The sequence below is a fragment of the Eptatretus burgeri genome, chromosome 5 (assembly GCF_056783735.1).
Source record: "Eptatretus burgeri isolate ZD-2024b chromosome 5, Ebu_testis_v1, whole genome shotgun sequence".
Lineage (NCBI taxonomy): Eukaryota > Metazoa > Chordata > Myxini > Myxiniformes > Myxinidae > Eptatretus > Eptatretus burgeri.
In genome coordinates, this window is record NC_140965.1 from 57,585,076 (window position 1) to 57,599,667 (window position 14,592).

Consider the following 14,592-nt stretch of genomic DNA (forward strand, 5'->3'; position numbering starts at 1 on the left):
TGTCGGAGTGGCGACCCATCCAGGATTGTGTAAATTAGCCAAGGAGTCTGCTTCAGCAGCACCAATGCTCTGCACAGAGCATGGTCCCAATGGACGGATGGATATTACCCCAGCTTCAAGCAAAAAATAGTGGTAAACCATAAAGGATAAGCCCACCTTAGTTATTTGTCCTCTAAACAGAAGTGCAAAATATGTAGTTTATTACAGTCCTAAAACAGTTGATAACTGTCTAATATGCTTTTGTCAATAAAGAAAAATATTTCATTCCAAGATCCTGTCTATTTTACACAATTCAAATACTGACTTATTCCAGCACCATTGAAGTGTCCACCAAATGTTAGCTGGTGAAAAATACATAGTCCATGCTGCTGAAATCTAATACACCAAATCGTTCTGCTCGTGTATGAAGCCATATAATAATAAATTAAAGTGTGGTTGACGCCTTGGAGAAATGTTTCCCTGTGGTTGTGTGAACATGACATGTAACCTTACCATCATGGGAAGCATGGCCACCTCCATCTTTCTGACATCCCTCTTCACACAATCCTACCATTTCAACAGCAGTCTATCCCTTTTTCTCCTGTCTTGCTCTTTCAACACATCTACTGTCTTCAGAAATCTACCTTCCTCCATCCGGACCAGATTTCCTGCCCACTTCAGCAGGCTCTTAATCTTACTGTCAAGCTGATCTGCACACTGATCTCCTCCCTCAGTTCATCCACCCTCTTCCCTCCCACAATCATCCTGACTCAGCTGATCTCACAGACCTGCGAGCTGCAACCTCTGTTATTGCTGCTCCGTCAGTGCACTGTCTCCAGAGCATATAGGTATGACTCATAATAAATAATACCACACTATATGATCACCGAGACTATTGAAAAAAGCAAAAATGATCAGGCAAATGCTAACACTGAACATCAAAATTTTTTTACTGGAGATGTGTAAAGTGATTTAGACTAATTTGCGTACGCTGATTTCAAAAATCGTAACCGTTTTGCTGTATCACGTCAGGATTTTCAGGAACAGAAATATTCCCATTGCCTAGAAGTCAGGATTTCAATGAAATTTACAAAAATTCATTTATTCATTTATTTCATCATGAATGCTTCAAAATTATAGAAATTACAGAAAAAACTCCACTAGAATGTAATTAAAAATGCTTTAGGCATTTGGCTTTGCGTTTGTGCTGCTCTGTGTCAGTTTCACATGCAGGAACCAGCAGAAATCGCCCATCATGTCCGGGTTGTGCCGCCCTTGGTAACGCGTCTCCATGAGTGAAATCTCTTGGTGGAATCGCTCGCCGTGCTCGTCCGAGACTGCTCCCAAGTTGTCAGGGAAGAAGTTCAGGTGCTGGTGTAGGAAATGGATTTTCAGGGACATCCTGGAGCCAAGTTTCCTGAAGGACTCCAGCAGCTGCTGCACTATTTCTTCATAGTTGTCCGCGCGCTCGTTCCCCAAGAAGTTGTCCGTCACAGCTTTGAAGCTCCTCCACGCTGCCAGCTCTTTGGGGTTTAGAGTTGTGGGAAAAGTTTCGTCCTTCATAATCTGTCGGATTTGCGGTCCAACAAAGACACCAGCCTTGATCTTGGCCTCCGACAAGGTGTTGCCAAACTTTTCCTTGAGGTATAAAAACCCACGCCCATTCAGATCCATTGCCCGTACAAAACTTTTCATCAAGCCGAGCTTTATGTGGAGTGGTGGAAGGAAAACCTTGGCTGGGTCGACAAGGGCGACATGCTTCACGTTGTGTCGACTAGGTACATGCTCTTTTCGCTCTTCCCAATCTTTCTTCGTCCAGTGATTCTTGTCATCTCTGCTATCCCAGAGACAAAGGAAGCACATGTATTTCGTGTAGCCTGACTGCAGCCCTAACAACAGCGCCACCACTTTCAAGTCTCCGCAGATGTGCCAGTTGAAGTCATTGTACTTGATGGAATCAAGCAGCTGCCGCATAGTCTCATAGGTCTCTGTCATGCCGAACGCATGAGCCAGTGGGACTGATGGTTTCTCATTGCCATTGTGGAGCAAAACAGCCTTCAAGCTGTTCTTCCCCGAGTCGATGAAGAGGCGCCAGTCTGCAGGATCGTGATCACACCCAAGTTCTTTCAACAGACCGTTGATGTCACTGCAGAATGTCATCGTGTCTTCCATCTCAAAGAACTCAGCCATGTCTCTGTGACGTGCTCTGAACAAGGATATCTTGGTGTTAGGTTCAAGTAGATTCCACTGCTGCAGCGTTGATCCAAGCAGCTCTGCCTTCGCCTTTGACAGCGAGAGATCTCTTACAAGATCATTTAAGTCTCCCTGGTTCAGAAGGTGTGATTCTTGAGTGTCGAGTTCAAAAGGTTCATCATCACCATCCTCTTCACCACTGCTTACAGCTATGTTCTGATCAGCTGGAGGTGTTGGAACGGGGTTCTCATCATCATGAGGCACAGGTTTACGAGCAGAGACGCAGTCAGCGTACTTGATGTGACCTTTATTCTTCTTGTTGAAGCCGGCGATGCTTGTGCAGCAGAAATAACAATCATCATGATGATTCTGCGGCTCACGCCATATCATGGGCACCGCAAATGGCATGCTCGCGCGCTTGCCCACCAACCACTGAGTCAAGGTTGTGTGACAGCTTGTGCAGCAGATGTGTGGTGCCCAGCTCTGTTCTTGGTCCCCCACCTTACACCCGAAGTAGTGAAAGTAGGCGGCCTTCATTTTCACTGCTGTAGATATACTTCGCTGTTGATCTTTTTTGGTATACCGACCACAGACATAACAGAAGTTGTCAGGATGATTGGTACAGGAACGCCTACTCATCTTTATCTGAAAGAAAGAAATATAACACAAGTTAACAACAATTGTACGAAATAGACATGTTAAAGACATATGTAAATTTCATTGAAATCCTGACTTCTAGGCAATGGGAATATTTCTGTTCCTGAAAATCCTGACGTGATACAGCAAAACGGTTATGATTTTTGAAATCAGCGTACCCAAATTAGTCTTAATCACTTTACACATCTCCAGTAAAAAAAATTTTTTGAAATTTGTTGTTCAGTGTAATTAAACAAATGTAACTACCAGTCATATAAATAAGTGGGACTAGTGAATTAAAACAATCGCATATGAAAAACAAGAGAGCTCATAGAACATGATACCCCTTGCAGTGTTCAAATATATACTGTCAGACCCTGCTATTCATGGACCCCACAAAGTCACAGTTTATGAAATGCGACCTTGCTTTGACATCATGGCCCTGTGCTTTGCATATTCACGGTTTTTTTTTTTCATGGGGGCATTCGCTGTTTTTCACGGGATTTTTGATTTCCCATCATTCTTATGGGGGCATTCGCTGTTTTTCACGGGATTTTTGATTTCCCATCATGAATCACAAACCGATCCCCATTTTTCAATTGAAACAATGCCCGGGCATTTGCAGATTCGACATTCGCATAATTTTTTTTCATGAACGTATCCCCCATGAATAGTGAGGTCCAACAGTACTTCAATTTTAATAAAATAATGACATTAAAATTGTTTTTTAAATTCCAGAAGTTTAGTGCGATTGAAGCACCATTATAAACCACCCTATTTAAGATGTCTAAATACTGCTAAACTGGAGGTTCTTGGAAGTGACAAGAAGGTCATTTGTGTTGTTCAGTGTTCAAATATATAATTCAATTTAAATAAAATAAAGATTGCAAAAGTCGTATAAATAAATGAATTCCAAAATATCTCGCCATTTTCTTGATTACACCACCTTATCCAACACGTTACATTAGTTATTCATGCCTGTTGTTTGTGTCCTTTATGACGTCCTTAAAAGAGTAAGTTTCCTGTTTGGAATGATTTTCAATTTTGTTTTTTGCAGACAGAGTAAAAATAGGATCACGGTTCCTGAAGCTCACCTGGATCAGGAGCAACAGTCAGAAGTCATAAAATATCAAAATTTTGTTCACACGCAGAATATGGTCATGTGATTGGTTGAATGGAAGCTCTCTCGATGCTGATTACAGCGATACATGTTTCCAAGTCATATTTTTGGCTGAGGGAATGGATCTGATCATGATGATGCAATGCCTCCCCCCCCCTGCCAGGTAGCCCTGATTTCAGCGTTTTCGGCCTGATTTCAGCGTTTCAGGCCTGATTTCATCCCGTTAATGAGTGCAGATTTTGATGCGGTCAATACAGCTACGTTAGGCATCAGATATGAAGCTCGTAGTCAAGTTTCATCAAAAACATGTGTTTGCTTCAAGCGATCTCACGACTGAAGTGTTTACAAACTCAATAACTGACTGACTGGCTGACACTGCTCAATCGCATAAGCTCACCGAATTAAAGTCCAGGTGAGCTAAAAAATATTATCTCACTCCTCTTTGCGCATGTGCCATCAGGACGAATTCAGAGACAAAGTACTGTAAAACGACAAGTTTGTTTTCCCATTCATGTTCCGATTCATGTTCAAAATATAATATATAATTTAATAAGTTGTTCCTCGATCATAAAGTGACGTTGAAAGACAGACGGGTGGACAGACAGATGGACATGAACCAATTGCTTCACCCTGCTTTTTGTTTCGTGTGCGTGGGGTAGTAAAGAGAGCGGTCAACACTGAAGCAAAGTGGAAACTGAAAACTGATATTAAACTGAATTTTCAAAAACTATGAATCATATGATCTGATCATTATCAATTTATTTAACTTTACATCCTTATTTGAAAAAAAGAAAATCATTATTAGGTAGAAAATGCAATTTGGTTAAATTGCCAGTAGTTTTAAAAACGGAAGTCATATCTTGCTTTGGCTGTCTCCAGTCTTTAAAGTTCACGTGCATTTATCCAGAAATCATTTCCTTGTGACAATCCCTAAGTTAACACTTCCTGCCCACATTTGCTCCTCTCTGTCCTTTTCTCTCATCTTCTCAGTGACTTTCCCAAGTTTGACCTCTTGTAGCTCTTGCCGACAGTCCTGTATGATATCAGCATATTTTTGTCTTGTGTTGTCTCATAAACATTTTGTTGTGGTTTTGAGAAACCGCGATTGTAAATGTGCATTCACGACACATAGGTCCTTCAGCGTAGTTATTTCCGTAATAACTGCTTAGAATAGACCCTTACTTTTAGATGGGTCAGTGGGATCCAAATTGCATTGGAACGGGTTGATTAGGATTCACCCCTACTTTTCTTTTGCACATGGAAGGTTGTCGGCAAGGCATTGGCCGCCGTTTGATGCGGGCATGTGCCGATCCCTTCCTTACATTCCCTTTATTGTGAGATCTATATCTATCTCTATCTCTATCTCTATCTCTATCTCTATCTCTATCTCTATCTCTCTCTCTCTCTCTCTCTCTCTCTCTCTCTCTCTCTCTCTCTCTCTCTCTCTCTCTCTCTCTCTCTCTCTCTCTCTCTCTCTCTCTCTCTCTCTCTCTCTCTCTCTCTCTCTCTCTCTCTCTCTCTCCTCACACCACACATAAGTACAAGCACTTTTATTTAATACAGACTGTAGTTTGACACGATATCTTCCTACACACATGTAAAGCAATCAAGACATTAAGTACAATTACATAACCTCAAACTCCCCCTACTCTGAAGGAGATCCCACAGCTCGGCCACATTCAAGATCACCAGATAACGGAAGGAGCACATTTGCCGATGGTGCGTTTCCCGGTCAGGAGGCCACATGACCCCCAGTTAAACGGTTGTTAGACGGACGGACACTGGGACTCGTGTTCGCTCCATTGGCGTTTGTAGTTGCATGATAGGCATCGCAGTTGCATCGCAACCCACCGTGGGGTCAAGTTATTCACTCCCAGTGGCCTCAGGTCCAAGTGAGTTTGAGATAAATTGGGGATTCTCCCCCTCTTAGTCGGTTCGAGCCCCGAGACTGCAAAAATATCTTGAGCTTTTTCTATTTATCCATATTCTGCTCCTGAAATGCACCTGGAAACTTTGATACTCACGAAGGTGTTGGTTGATTGCTCCTTGATTGTTTACTTGCCTCTATTGCTGTTTATTTATCTTCTACCCTGAATCATCGATTACTTCTCCTTTACATGTACAACTCATTGGACTGTAATTGCATTTCAACATAAATTTAACCACCGATTTTTTTTGCATACAGTCAAGACTCATGGAAGAGCTAAAACACAGAATGCATTAGGACATAATAAAAGGAAGAGCAGAAGAAAAGGGGAGAATGCCAACAGTAGGGCTGAGGGACAAAATAAACTGAGATCAACAACAAGGGATACTCAGGTAAGGATGAAGTGTAGGGGAGAATGCAGAGGGTGGATAAGATTGACCCAGAAGCAAAAAAAAATTGTGGGGGATGAGGAGTGGGGTGGTTTAGCAGGTGCAGAACAGATCATGGTTTTGGATGGGGGATTATCTGAGATGATGATGAACAGCTGTCTTGAATACCTGAAGGGACGATGATGTTGAAGAGAATGTGGAAGTTGGGTTGGTTCCATGGGTGGGGGGGGGGGAGAGGAAAAATTGAGTGGAGGTGAGCAGTGATTCTGGATTTCGGTAGTTATACTAAAAGGGGGTTACTGGTGGACCATGTTCAACATGCAGAAACATGGGGTGGGGAGAGGGGACAAAGCATGGAAAGGGCAGAGGGTCAAGACCAGTAAGGAGGTGGAAGAAGACAGAGATTGCTGACCTGTCTCTGATGGCAAAGTGATAGGCCCATCGACTCAGCTTCATTGTGGGAGATTACAATGATCTTGAAGGCCTTGGTTTCCCCGGTGTCAAGGTGAACAAGGTGTGAAGCAGTGGAACCAGTTCAGAGGGGAGATCAGTATTCCATCAAGCTGCAGATGAAAGCCTTGCAGGTGAATAAGAGTTCAGGTGTGCAAAGGAAGGACTTTGCACAATGGAGGATGCTCAGTCAGCGACTGGCTTTGGAGGTCAACTTTGCAATGTGGTTTGCACAAGAATGTGTTTGTGGGTTTTATTGACTAATGGGTTTCATTACCTTATCTGTAATGACTGGTAAAATGGAACTGGTTGATGTTCAATATTTCTACAAAGTTTATGGTTGATAGGATGTTGCACAGATGGCACACAAACCTTTGAATTGTTTAGCTTGGGTTTGATTCAAATATAGGACGATAAAACTGTCAGATTGGTGCTTCGCAGACAGGATGCAGCAACACAAAGTGCGCCGTCCCTAGGATAGATTTTAAACTGGGTATTTCATCTGGTAGCATTAGTTGATGGATGTTGAAGATGGTGTCTTTGTGAAGAGTGGGTGAGTTATGGCTGGCATCGTGAACAAATTCCACATTTCTGCTATCTTCATTCGAACGTTAGGTCTGGCTAACCATTTTGTGAAAGACACAGGACAAAATTTCCCCTTCGGCCGAACACATGAGAAAGTGGGAATAATTGGGGAAGTAAAAAAAAAATCGTAGTTTCTCCAGTTTATGTTTTGATTTGGTTCAAATGTTTGTTTATAATTTAATTTGAATCACGAAGATAAATTTAAAGATGCCATCTTACTTTATTAGTATGTTGTATTTCTGCTTCACAGACTGCCTCATTCTGGTCATACATAAAGGGACCTCAGTTGAGAATCGCAAAGAATGGCGCTTGAGACTGCCTGAGAGAGGAGGTACATTGGAGACTACAAGTGAACTTCTGTTGGATGGAATCTGTGGCCTTCAGGCTGGAGTAACAGCAGAAGGTTGTGAGAATGTGTTGGCCATCGTGTGTCCTCTCCAGGTCATCTTGCTTGGTTTTGAGTCTCACCGTCGCCTAATAGAATGGGATGAACGACTCCGTGACTGTCTCGGGGAAGGCGAGTGCATTGTATTCCTTGAAACTACATTTGATTTGCTTCTGAACCACAGAAAAAAAAACATATTGTGCATCTATTGTTCAGTCACTGAAGTTGATGTGCAACTAAGCAAATTGCATTTATTCCATAAAAATATTGTTACGTGGAAGTGGGGATGGGGGGGGGGGTCAATAGCTAGACTGTGGTAAGTGTAACATGATCCGTGTGTTTCAAGTAGGATAGATTGCCATGTTTCAGGGACCTGTCAGAGTAAGTCGTTTTGTGACACATGATGCTGAGGCAGCGTATGTAATTTGTAGACGGGTTAGTTATGGTACAAAAAAATGCTATGCCTAAACATCTCTTGGTTGTGAGTGGGGCCAGGTGAAGGCTTCCATCACAAAAATCATAAATGCCACACGTGTACGAAAAGGCCATCGCTGTCTGTCTGACCAGTGTGTTCCAGCCACAGTGGCATAATGTGCTGTTATGGTTGGGAATAAAGGGAAAAAAATATTTTTAGGGGGGCCGTCCCATGGGCAGTACGGCCTGGGATAGGACTCCGTCCAAGAGGAAGAAGAAGCATGCAGAAGAACCTTGGAGATAGAGGAAAGAAAGTCCACACCAGAGCTCTTGGCTCACAGGACAAAGAAGAGGTGACCTCAGAGATGTAGGAGAGAACAAAGACAACAGAACTTACAGGGAAAGAGAAGGATGAAAGTAGGCTGAAAGGATGGACACCAGAGCTCCCGGCATGCAGGAGGAGAGATGACGGGTCATGAGGGCTGGTGCAGGGTGCAAGTCCTGACGTGCTTATCATCGTTGGCTTACTTCATCGCAAGTTTGCTTCATCGCTGGCTTCCAGATTGGGCAGCATCAATGTCTTCCACCTTGCACGTCATAGTCAAAGGAAAGTCCTTCCCTGCAATTTTAACGTTTGTATAAGTGTGATCCGTGGCCCCAAGTGTCGGTTCGGGTTTATTTATTTATTATTTCCATGTACATAAGTTTCCCCGGCCCCATTTCTCCATTTGTGCCTGTTGATTTACAGGGTTTGTTCTGAACTGCTTGTATCGTCAATCTCCCATGTTCATCCATCATAATAAATGTCTGTGTCTGTGTCCTCCATATCTCCAAAACCATGAAACCTAACGGCCTCAAATTTTGCATGCATACACAGGAAATCCGAGAGAGTGCAAGAATGAAAACTGGGTGTTTAGGTTAATTTAAACAACCCTTTTGAAGATAACTAATGGGGTGCTAATCATCAAAATAAAACAACAAAGAAGCCTCACAAAGATGGTGGTGTGACATATTGGTGAGCCCACTGTCACCTCACAGGAGTATTAAGCCACCATTTTGTTTTGGCCTGCTCAACAATGCCTTAACTTAACTGGAACAGGCCATACAGGCCGTTTGTAGAAGAAGAAAAAAAAATGGTTACCACCTTCGTTAATTTCTCCATATTATACACCTTACGAAAATATTGTTAGGAATTCTGGCCCGCCTTGCGTGCGATCGGCCACGTACCTCTAATGGCAGCCGCGTCGCCCACCGGACGGACAATTCAGTCGTGACCCTCCTGGAACTACTGCCAGGAGCCAGTCACGGGTGGGGGTTTAACCTCACCACAACCCAGTCCGCATTCTACCCGCGCGAAATACGGTGAATCGCCGAATGTCGATATACCTAAATGCCCGCGCGGGCAACCTACCGAGAGGTTGCACCACGCCGCAGGTCGGCTTCGGACACGCTTAAGCGGTTCGTTCCGTGCTACAGGGATAACCGAGCGGTATTATCGCCGACCTCGACGGTTCAGATTCTTCTTTACTCGGGTGTTCAAAACCCACTACTCATTCCACGATGCAAGATGGCACTTCCAATGTGGTGAAAGGAGGACGCGACGAACGGGATACGTTGCACACAAGGACATTTGTGATAAAACACATATTGCACACACAACACAAGCAAGGAATCATGCAATATACAAGCAAGGCAAATAAAAAGCAATACAACCGACGACAATCAGAATGTACATACACTTAACAGGACACGGCGCCACAGCATGCATACAAAAACAACAGGAAAACCCTCCCCATAGGCAGGGAGGTAGACGGGGTTCATAAACCTTTATGGTCGTGGGCCGTGGATGACCGAAAAGGCCCGCGAGACCGTGCTGGTTACCTGCCCCCTCGAGGTGTGACGGTGGGCAGGTCGCGATGCCTTGTTCCCACGGCAGCGAGCGTAGCTGCGCCTGCTCTCGGGCCTTTGCGATGATGTGGTTGGTGAGTTCTCTCCGGCGTCCCTCGCCAGACCCGCAGATTCGCCCCACACAGCCGGCAGGGCTGCGCCTCCCGTCTGCGTCTCCAAGCGTCGCCCAGACTCGCCACCGGCCCGCGCCTTCACCGACAGGTGCCCAACGCCAAGACGAGAGAGCCCGACCTCGACCACCAAGAGAGCGAGTATAATCCAACACGACCCCGACAGAGAGGATGACGTCGACGACCCAGACAGAGAGAGAGTGATAGTGTAGCAGCATAGCAAACCTGTCGTGCATTTTGTGATACAAGCACCAAATTTGGCACAAATGTACATTAATATGTTGCGAACATTTTCAGATATTGGGCCACTTGAAATTCTCTCTTTATATCCGCCATATTAGATTTCAAAATGTCCGCCACTTGAAATCTACATTTGCTATTATCTCTGGACGTAATGCAGCTAATGACTTGATTCTGGTATCTAAATGTATGTTTTTGGGGGCAAGGAATCCAATGGTACCATTTTCAACTAAATATTATCTATCACAGTCTGTTATATAATTTTGTTTGGAAATTATCCAGGCAAATATTGGATTCAACACAATACTTTGAAAAGAATGTCTTAGTTCTGTAAATGTCTTAGGTATAATACTGACATGCTACATGGTCGAGTATTTGAGGCTAGGTGTACTGGTATCTGAGGCTAGGTAGATACCGGTACTGAAGATACGTGTACATAAACAGTGTCATGTTAACAAGTTCAGCATTGCCACAAGTACATGTATGTTGTTGACTCATCGTCATGTGCAGTCCCTTTCACACACACAGAGGGCTGTGCACTGAAGGGCAGCCTTTTTGCACTTGCAGCACCTCACACACCCTTTCTTGCACTTGCAAGAAACCAGCTCAATGCAGCTGTGAGCTGCCTCAGTTAGCCTGGTCCAGTAAGGTGTGTACTGTACTTCTCCAGTCCTTGACCAACCCCAGTCTGTTGGTGGAGGGAGCTCTGGTGCTGGCAGCAGTATCTGACCCCACACATGTCCACCTTGATACACTGCTCTCTTGACATGTTCCTCCAGAGCTGCCTTCGTTGGAGGGATGAGCTGCACATTGTTCTTCCTTGCGAAGAGTTTCCCCCTGGCCTTGTCAATGTCTGTGCATTTGCTGGTTCGATCATACAAGAGGATTACGAACCTCTCGATGATGCGCATTGCATCATCTGGTATGTCACGAGGTGCAGAGGACAGCAGCAGCAGCGCCTCAGTGAGTTCTGGCAGTACCATCCAGACTGCCCACGCAGTCTTCTTGCCATGTCTATGAAAACTAGACACAGTGTCGCATCCAGTTAGAGCGTGGAACATTGGCAGTGCACGAGCCTTCTCTCGTCCCAATCCAGCTGCTATTTCGTGTGCTGCTAGGTATCAGAAACTCTGGCCTGTTCCGAATGCCAGCCACAGTTTGTCTTCTGGTTGCAACTCCTGTGCCAGGGATACTGCTAGCACCACAACATCGGTGTCTACAGTCCGGATGAGTATTGCATGGTGTCCATGCTGGACTGCGTGAGATGCATGCAGCAACATCCGACTGTCAGCTTCTTCATGGTTACATGGGGCGAGTGAGGTCAGATCTGGCAGTAGTGGCTTGCTGAGCACTGCCTCTCCATCAGTAATGACGAGTTACTTGTCCTCCTGGTCAAACCATTCCATGAGAGCTGCTGAGAGGAACCTGAACAGCTCGGTCTTGTTGCTGTCCACTCGTAGGAAGTTCTGCCAGCTTCCTGGTATGGCTGCGGCAGCCACCACACGTCTCCGCACACCTTGTCCCCACTTTGCACGTGTACTACCTTTCAGTGAATCAGCAAGGTAAGTATCCCAGACCAGATCCAGGCGTGACACTGTTTGCAGCTTCGTGGACATATATGGGATTAAGACCTGTTATGCATACTCTTCAAAGGTCTTTGATGCAGCCGGCTTCAGCATCTGGACGATGGCTGCTCCATCAAGCACAATACAGGTCATGACAGGAGTCTCTGTCTTTGCGTCGGAGACTTCTTCCTCGCATGTGAGGAGATCACTCTTGGTACCAGTGCAGAGGCTTCCACCATCAGACAATGCAGGAGGACATGCCTGATCCTCGTGACAAAAGAACTCCTCAAGGTTTCCATCCCTCTTCTGGCAGCCAATGTGCAGGCGTGCGAAGGGTTCACGGTCATTCTTGATGGAGGCAAGCTGTTGCTGACCTATGCTCTGGCTTCTTGGAGTGGAAGTGCTGAACACCTTCAGCTTGTTACGAGGAATGGGTGCGTCCACTGCCTTTGTTCTGTCCAACAGACACTCTCTGGTGAAAGCCTCGAACTGCTCTTGGCTAATCCTCTTGGCATTCATCACGGTCTCCACAGCAGCAGGATCTGCAATCTCCTTTGTGTCCAATTTTACTACTTCCTGACTCTCCTCCTCGAATGGGTTGCCCATCTCCTCTATGACACTGACGAGAGAGCAAACATCTTTCACAAATGAGGCCTGTACACTTGGCGTCTGATCATGATGACATGTCTGCTGTTTGCCGTCTCCAGTGTTGGTTCCCATCCTGGAATTCTTCAATTACCCTGGCAACTTCTGGTCCCGCAACCATCCAGCGACGTAGGGCACTTGGGTTGTCAGTGAGCCCAACTGCTCCATCGTCTCCTTTGATGCAGGTATTATTCTGCTCATGTGCCTGGTCAATCGGGATTGAAGAGAACACCCTCTGTGTTTCCTGAACGGTGAAGTGGCTTTCCCTGAATTTCCTGGCTACATCTGGGTGTTTGATGGTGAGTTCGGCCATGTCCTTCAGATGCACTGGTATCCACCTAGCATAGTGGGTGTGATCCAGTGCATGGAACCAGGGGACCAGCTCTGTCGGAGCATCAAGGTACATCATTAACGATCCCTGCCTGAGAGAACGCACATACACTTGAACCAACAGTTCTAGTTCCAGCATGGTTGCCCAGTAGTGAAACTGGGGGATGTCTTCTCCTCTCTGGCAACACCAGTCTTCAAACTCCGGAAGGTCCTCTGCATCCCTGGTTTCTCCCAGACAGTAGTGGTTGTAGGCACGGTGTTGCAGGATGTACAGTGTTGCTGCAGTCACTTGATGTGCTCTTCTTGTGCACAACACATGGGATGCTCGCAGAAATGAGTCTGCAGTCCCTGCTGTCGCAATCTCGGCTTGCACAAGTGCTTGCACCCAACCACTCCCTTTCAGCCAGTCCCCCAGTGTCCTCAGTGCCGCCATCGCTATGTGGAGGCCACCAAACATCACCACTATCTGGTCTTCACCATAGCTTTCTGGCCACTTCCACTGTATCTGCTTATGGGGATTATTAGGAAAAGGGGATTATGCATGTTTGGTATTTATTGACAATATGAATGTAATGTTACATAAAATATGCATATGAAAAACACAAATGAATGGGTCACTTTGTTTCCTAATTGGATATGAATTTATATTTTAGACTGCCAGTATATATGAGCTTGTCTGAGTTGTTACTAGTGATTTAGTATCGTTTTTTTTATATTTACAGAACTAAGACATTCTTTTCAAAGTATTGTGTTGAATCCAATATTTGCCTAGATAATTGCCAAATAAAATTATATAACAGACTGTGATAGATAATATTAAGTTGAAAATGGTACCATTGGATTCCTTGCCCCCAAAAACATACATTTAGATACCAGAATCAAGTCAATAGCTGCATTACGTCCAGAGATAATAGCAAATGTCGATTTCAAGTGGCGGCCATTTTGAAATCCAATATGGCGGACATAAAGAAAGAATTTCAAGTGGCCGAATGTCTGAAAATGTTCGCAACATATTAATGTACATTTTGCCAAATTTGGTGCTTGTATCACAAAATGCACAATTCTTTTGAATATTTGGGCTAAGCCGCCCCACTATGAGCCTCGCGCGCGTTCCGCCTTATATAGCGCAGGGCTCCGCCCTTCACTCCTCCCCGTTTTCGGCTCCACCTTTTTTCGAGAAGCTTCCCGAAAAGGGGCGTTCCTCATTCCGACCGCGTCACCATGCGCGTCCACCAATTGGGGCGAGCGCCCCACCCTGCCTCCGTCACACTCCTCCGAGAAACAGGCGGGAAAAATCCGCGCGCCCATCAGAAGTCCTCTGGTTTCCTTTTGCATTCGACGGTTTTCAACGCGGCTTGTTGTTTACGTGGAGGTTTGTTCAAAATAACAATAGAAAAAGAAAAATGGCTATCTCAAAGAGTCGCAGCCCGGTGAACACGAAGATCCCATTTGAACAACGGTGGGGACCTATCTGAACACTCACTGACCGGCATAGCTGATCTTCGGAACCTTTATGGTGTATTGCGAATTTCCACAGCCGTAACAATATTAAGACAAGCCCTTTTGATCCATATACATGTTCTGGCCCTTGATAGAAAAACATTCAATATTGTCGAACCAAAAGAATTATAATGGGGTGCCCATTATGGTTGAATTTTAATTTTAATTTCAAGTTGATGTAAAAGTTTACTTTGCAGTATCACCTTGAAGATTTGG

General features: G+C 44.9%; 1 protein-coding gene across 6 annotated transcripts in view; it reads left to right on the plus strand.

The window, feature by feature from the left end:
* Nucleotides 1–14,592, plus strand: part of LOC147026494 (uncharacterized) — a 65,329-nt gene that overhangs the window by 4,912 nt on the left and 45,825 nt on the right. For 5 of the 6 annotated variants that reach the window (XM_085881950.1, XM_085881948.1, XM_085881952.1 and 2 more), the window contains exon 3: nucleotides 7,530–7,796. The exons of the other annotated variant lie outside the window; for it this stretch is intronic. In XM_085881950.1, the coding sequence (XP_085738076.1) occupies nucleotides 7,530–7,796 (267 nt within the window). The remainder of the gene's footprint in view (nucleotides 1–7,529; nucleotides 7,797–14,592) is intronic. 6 annotated transcript variants of the gene reach the window in all.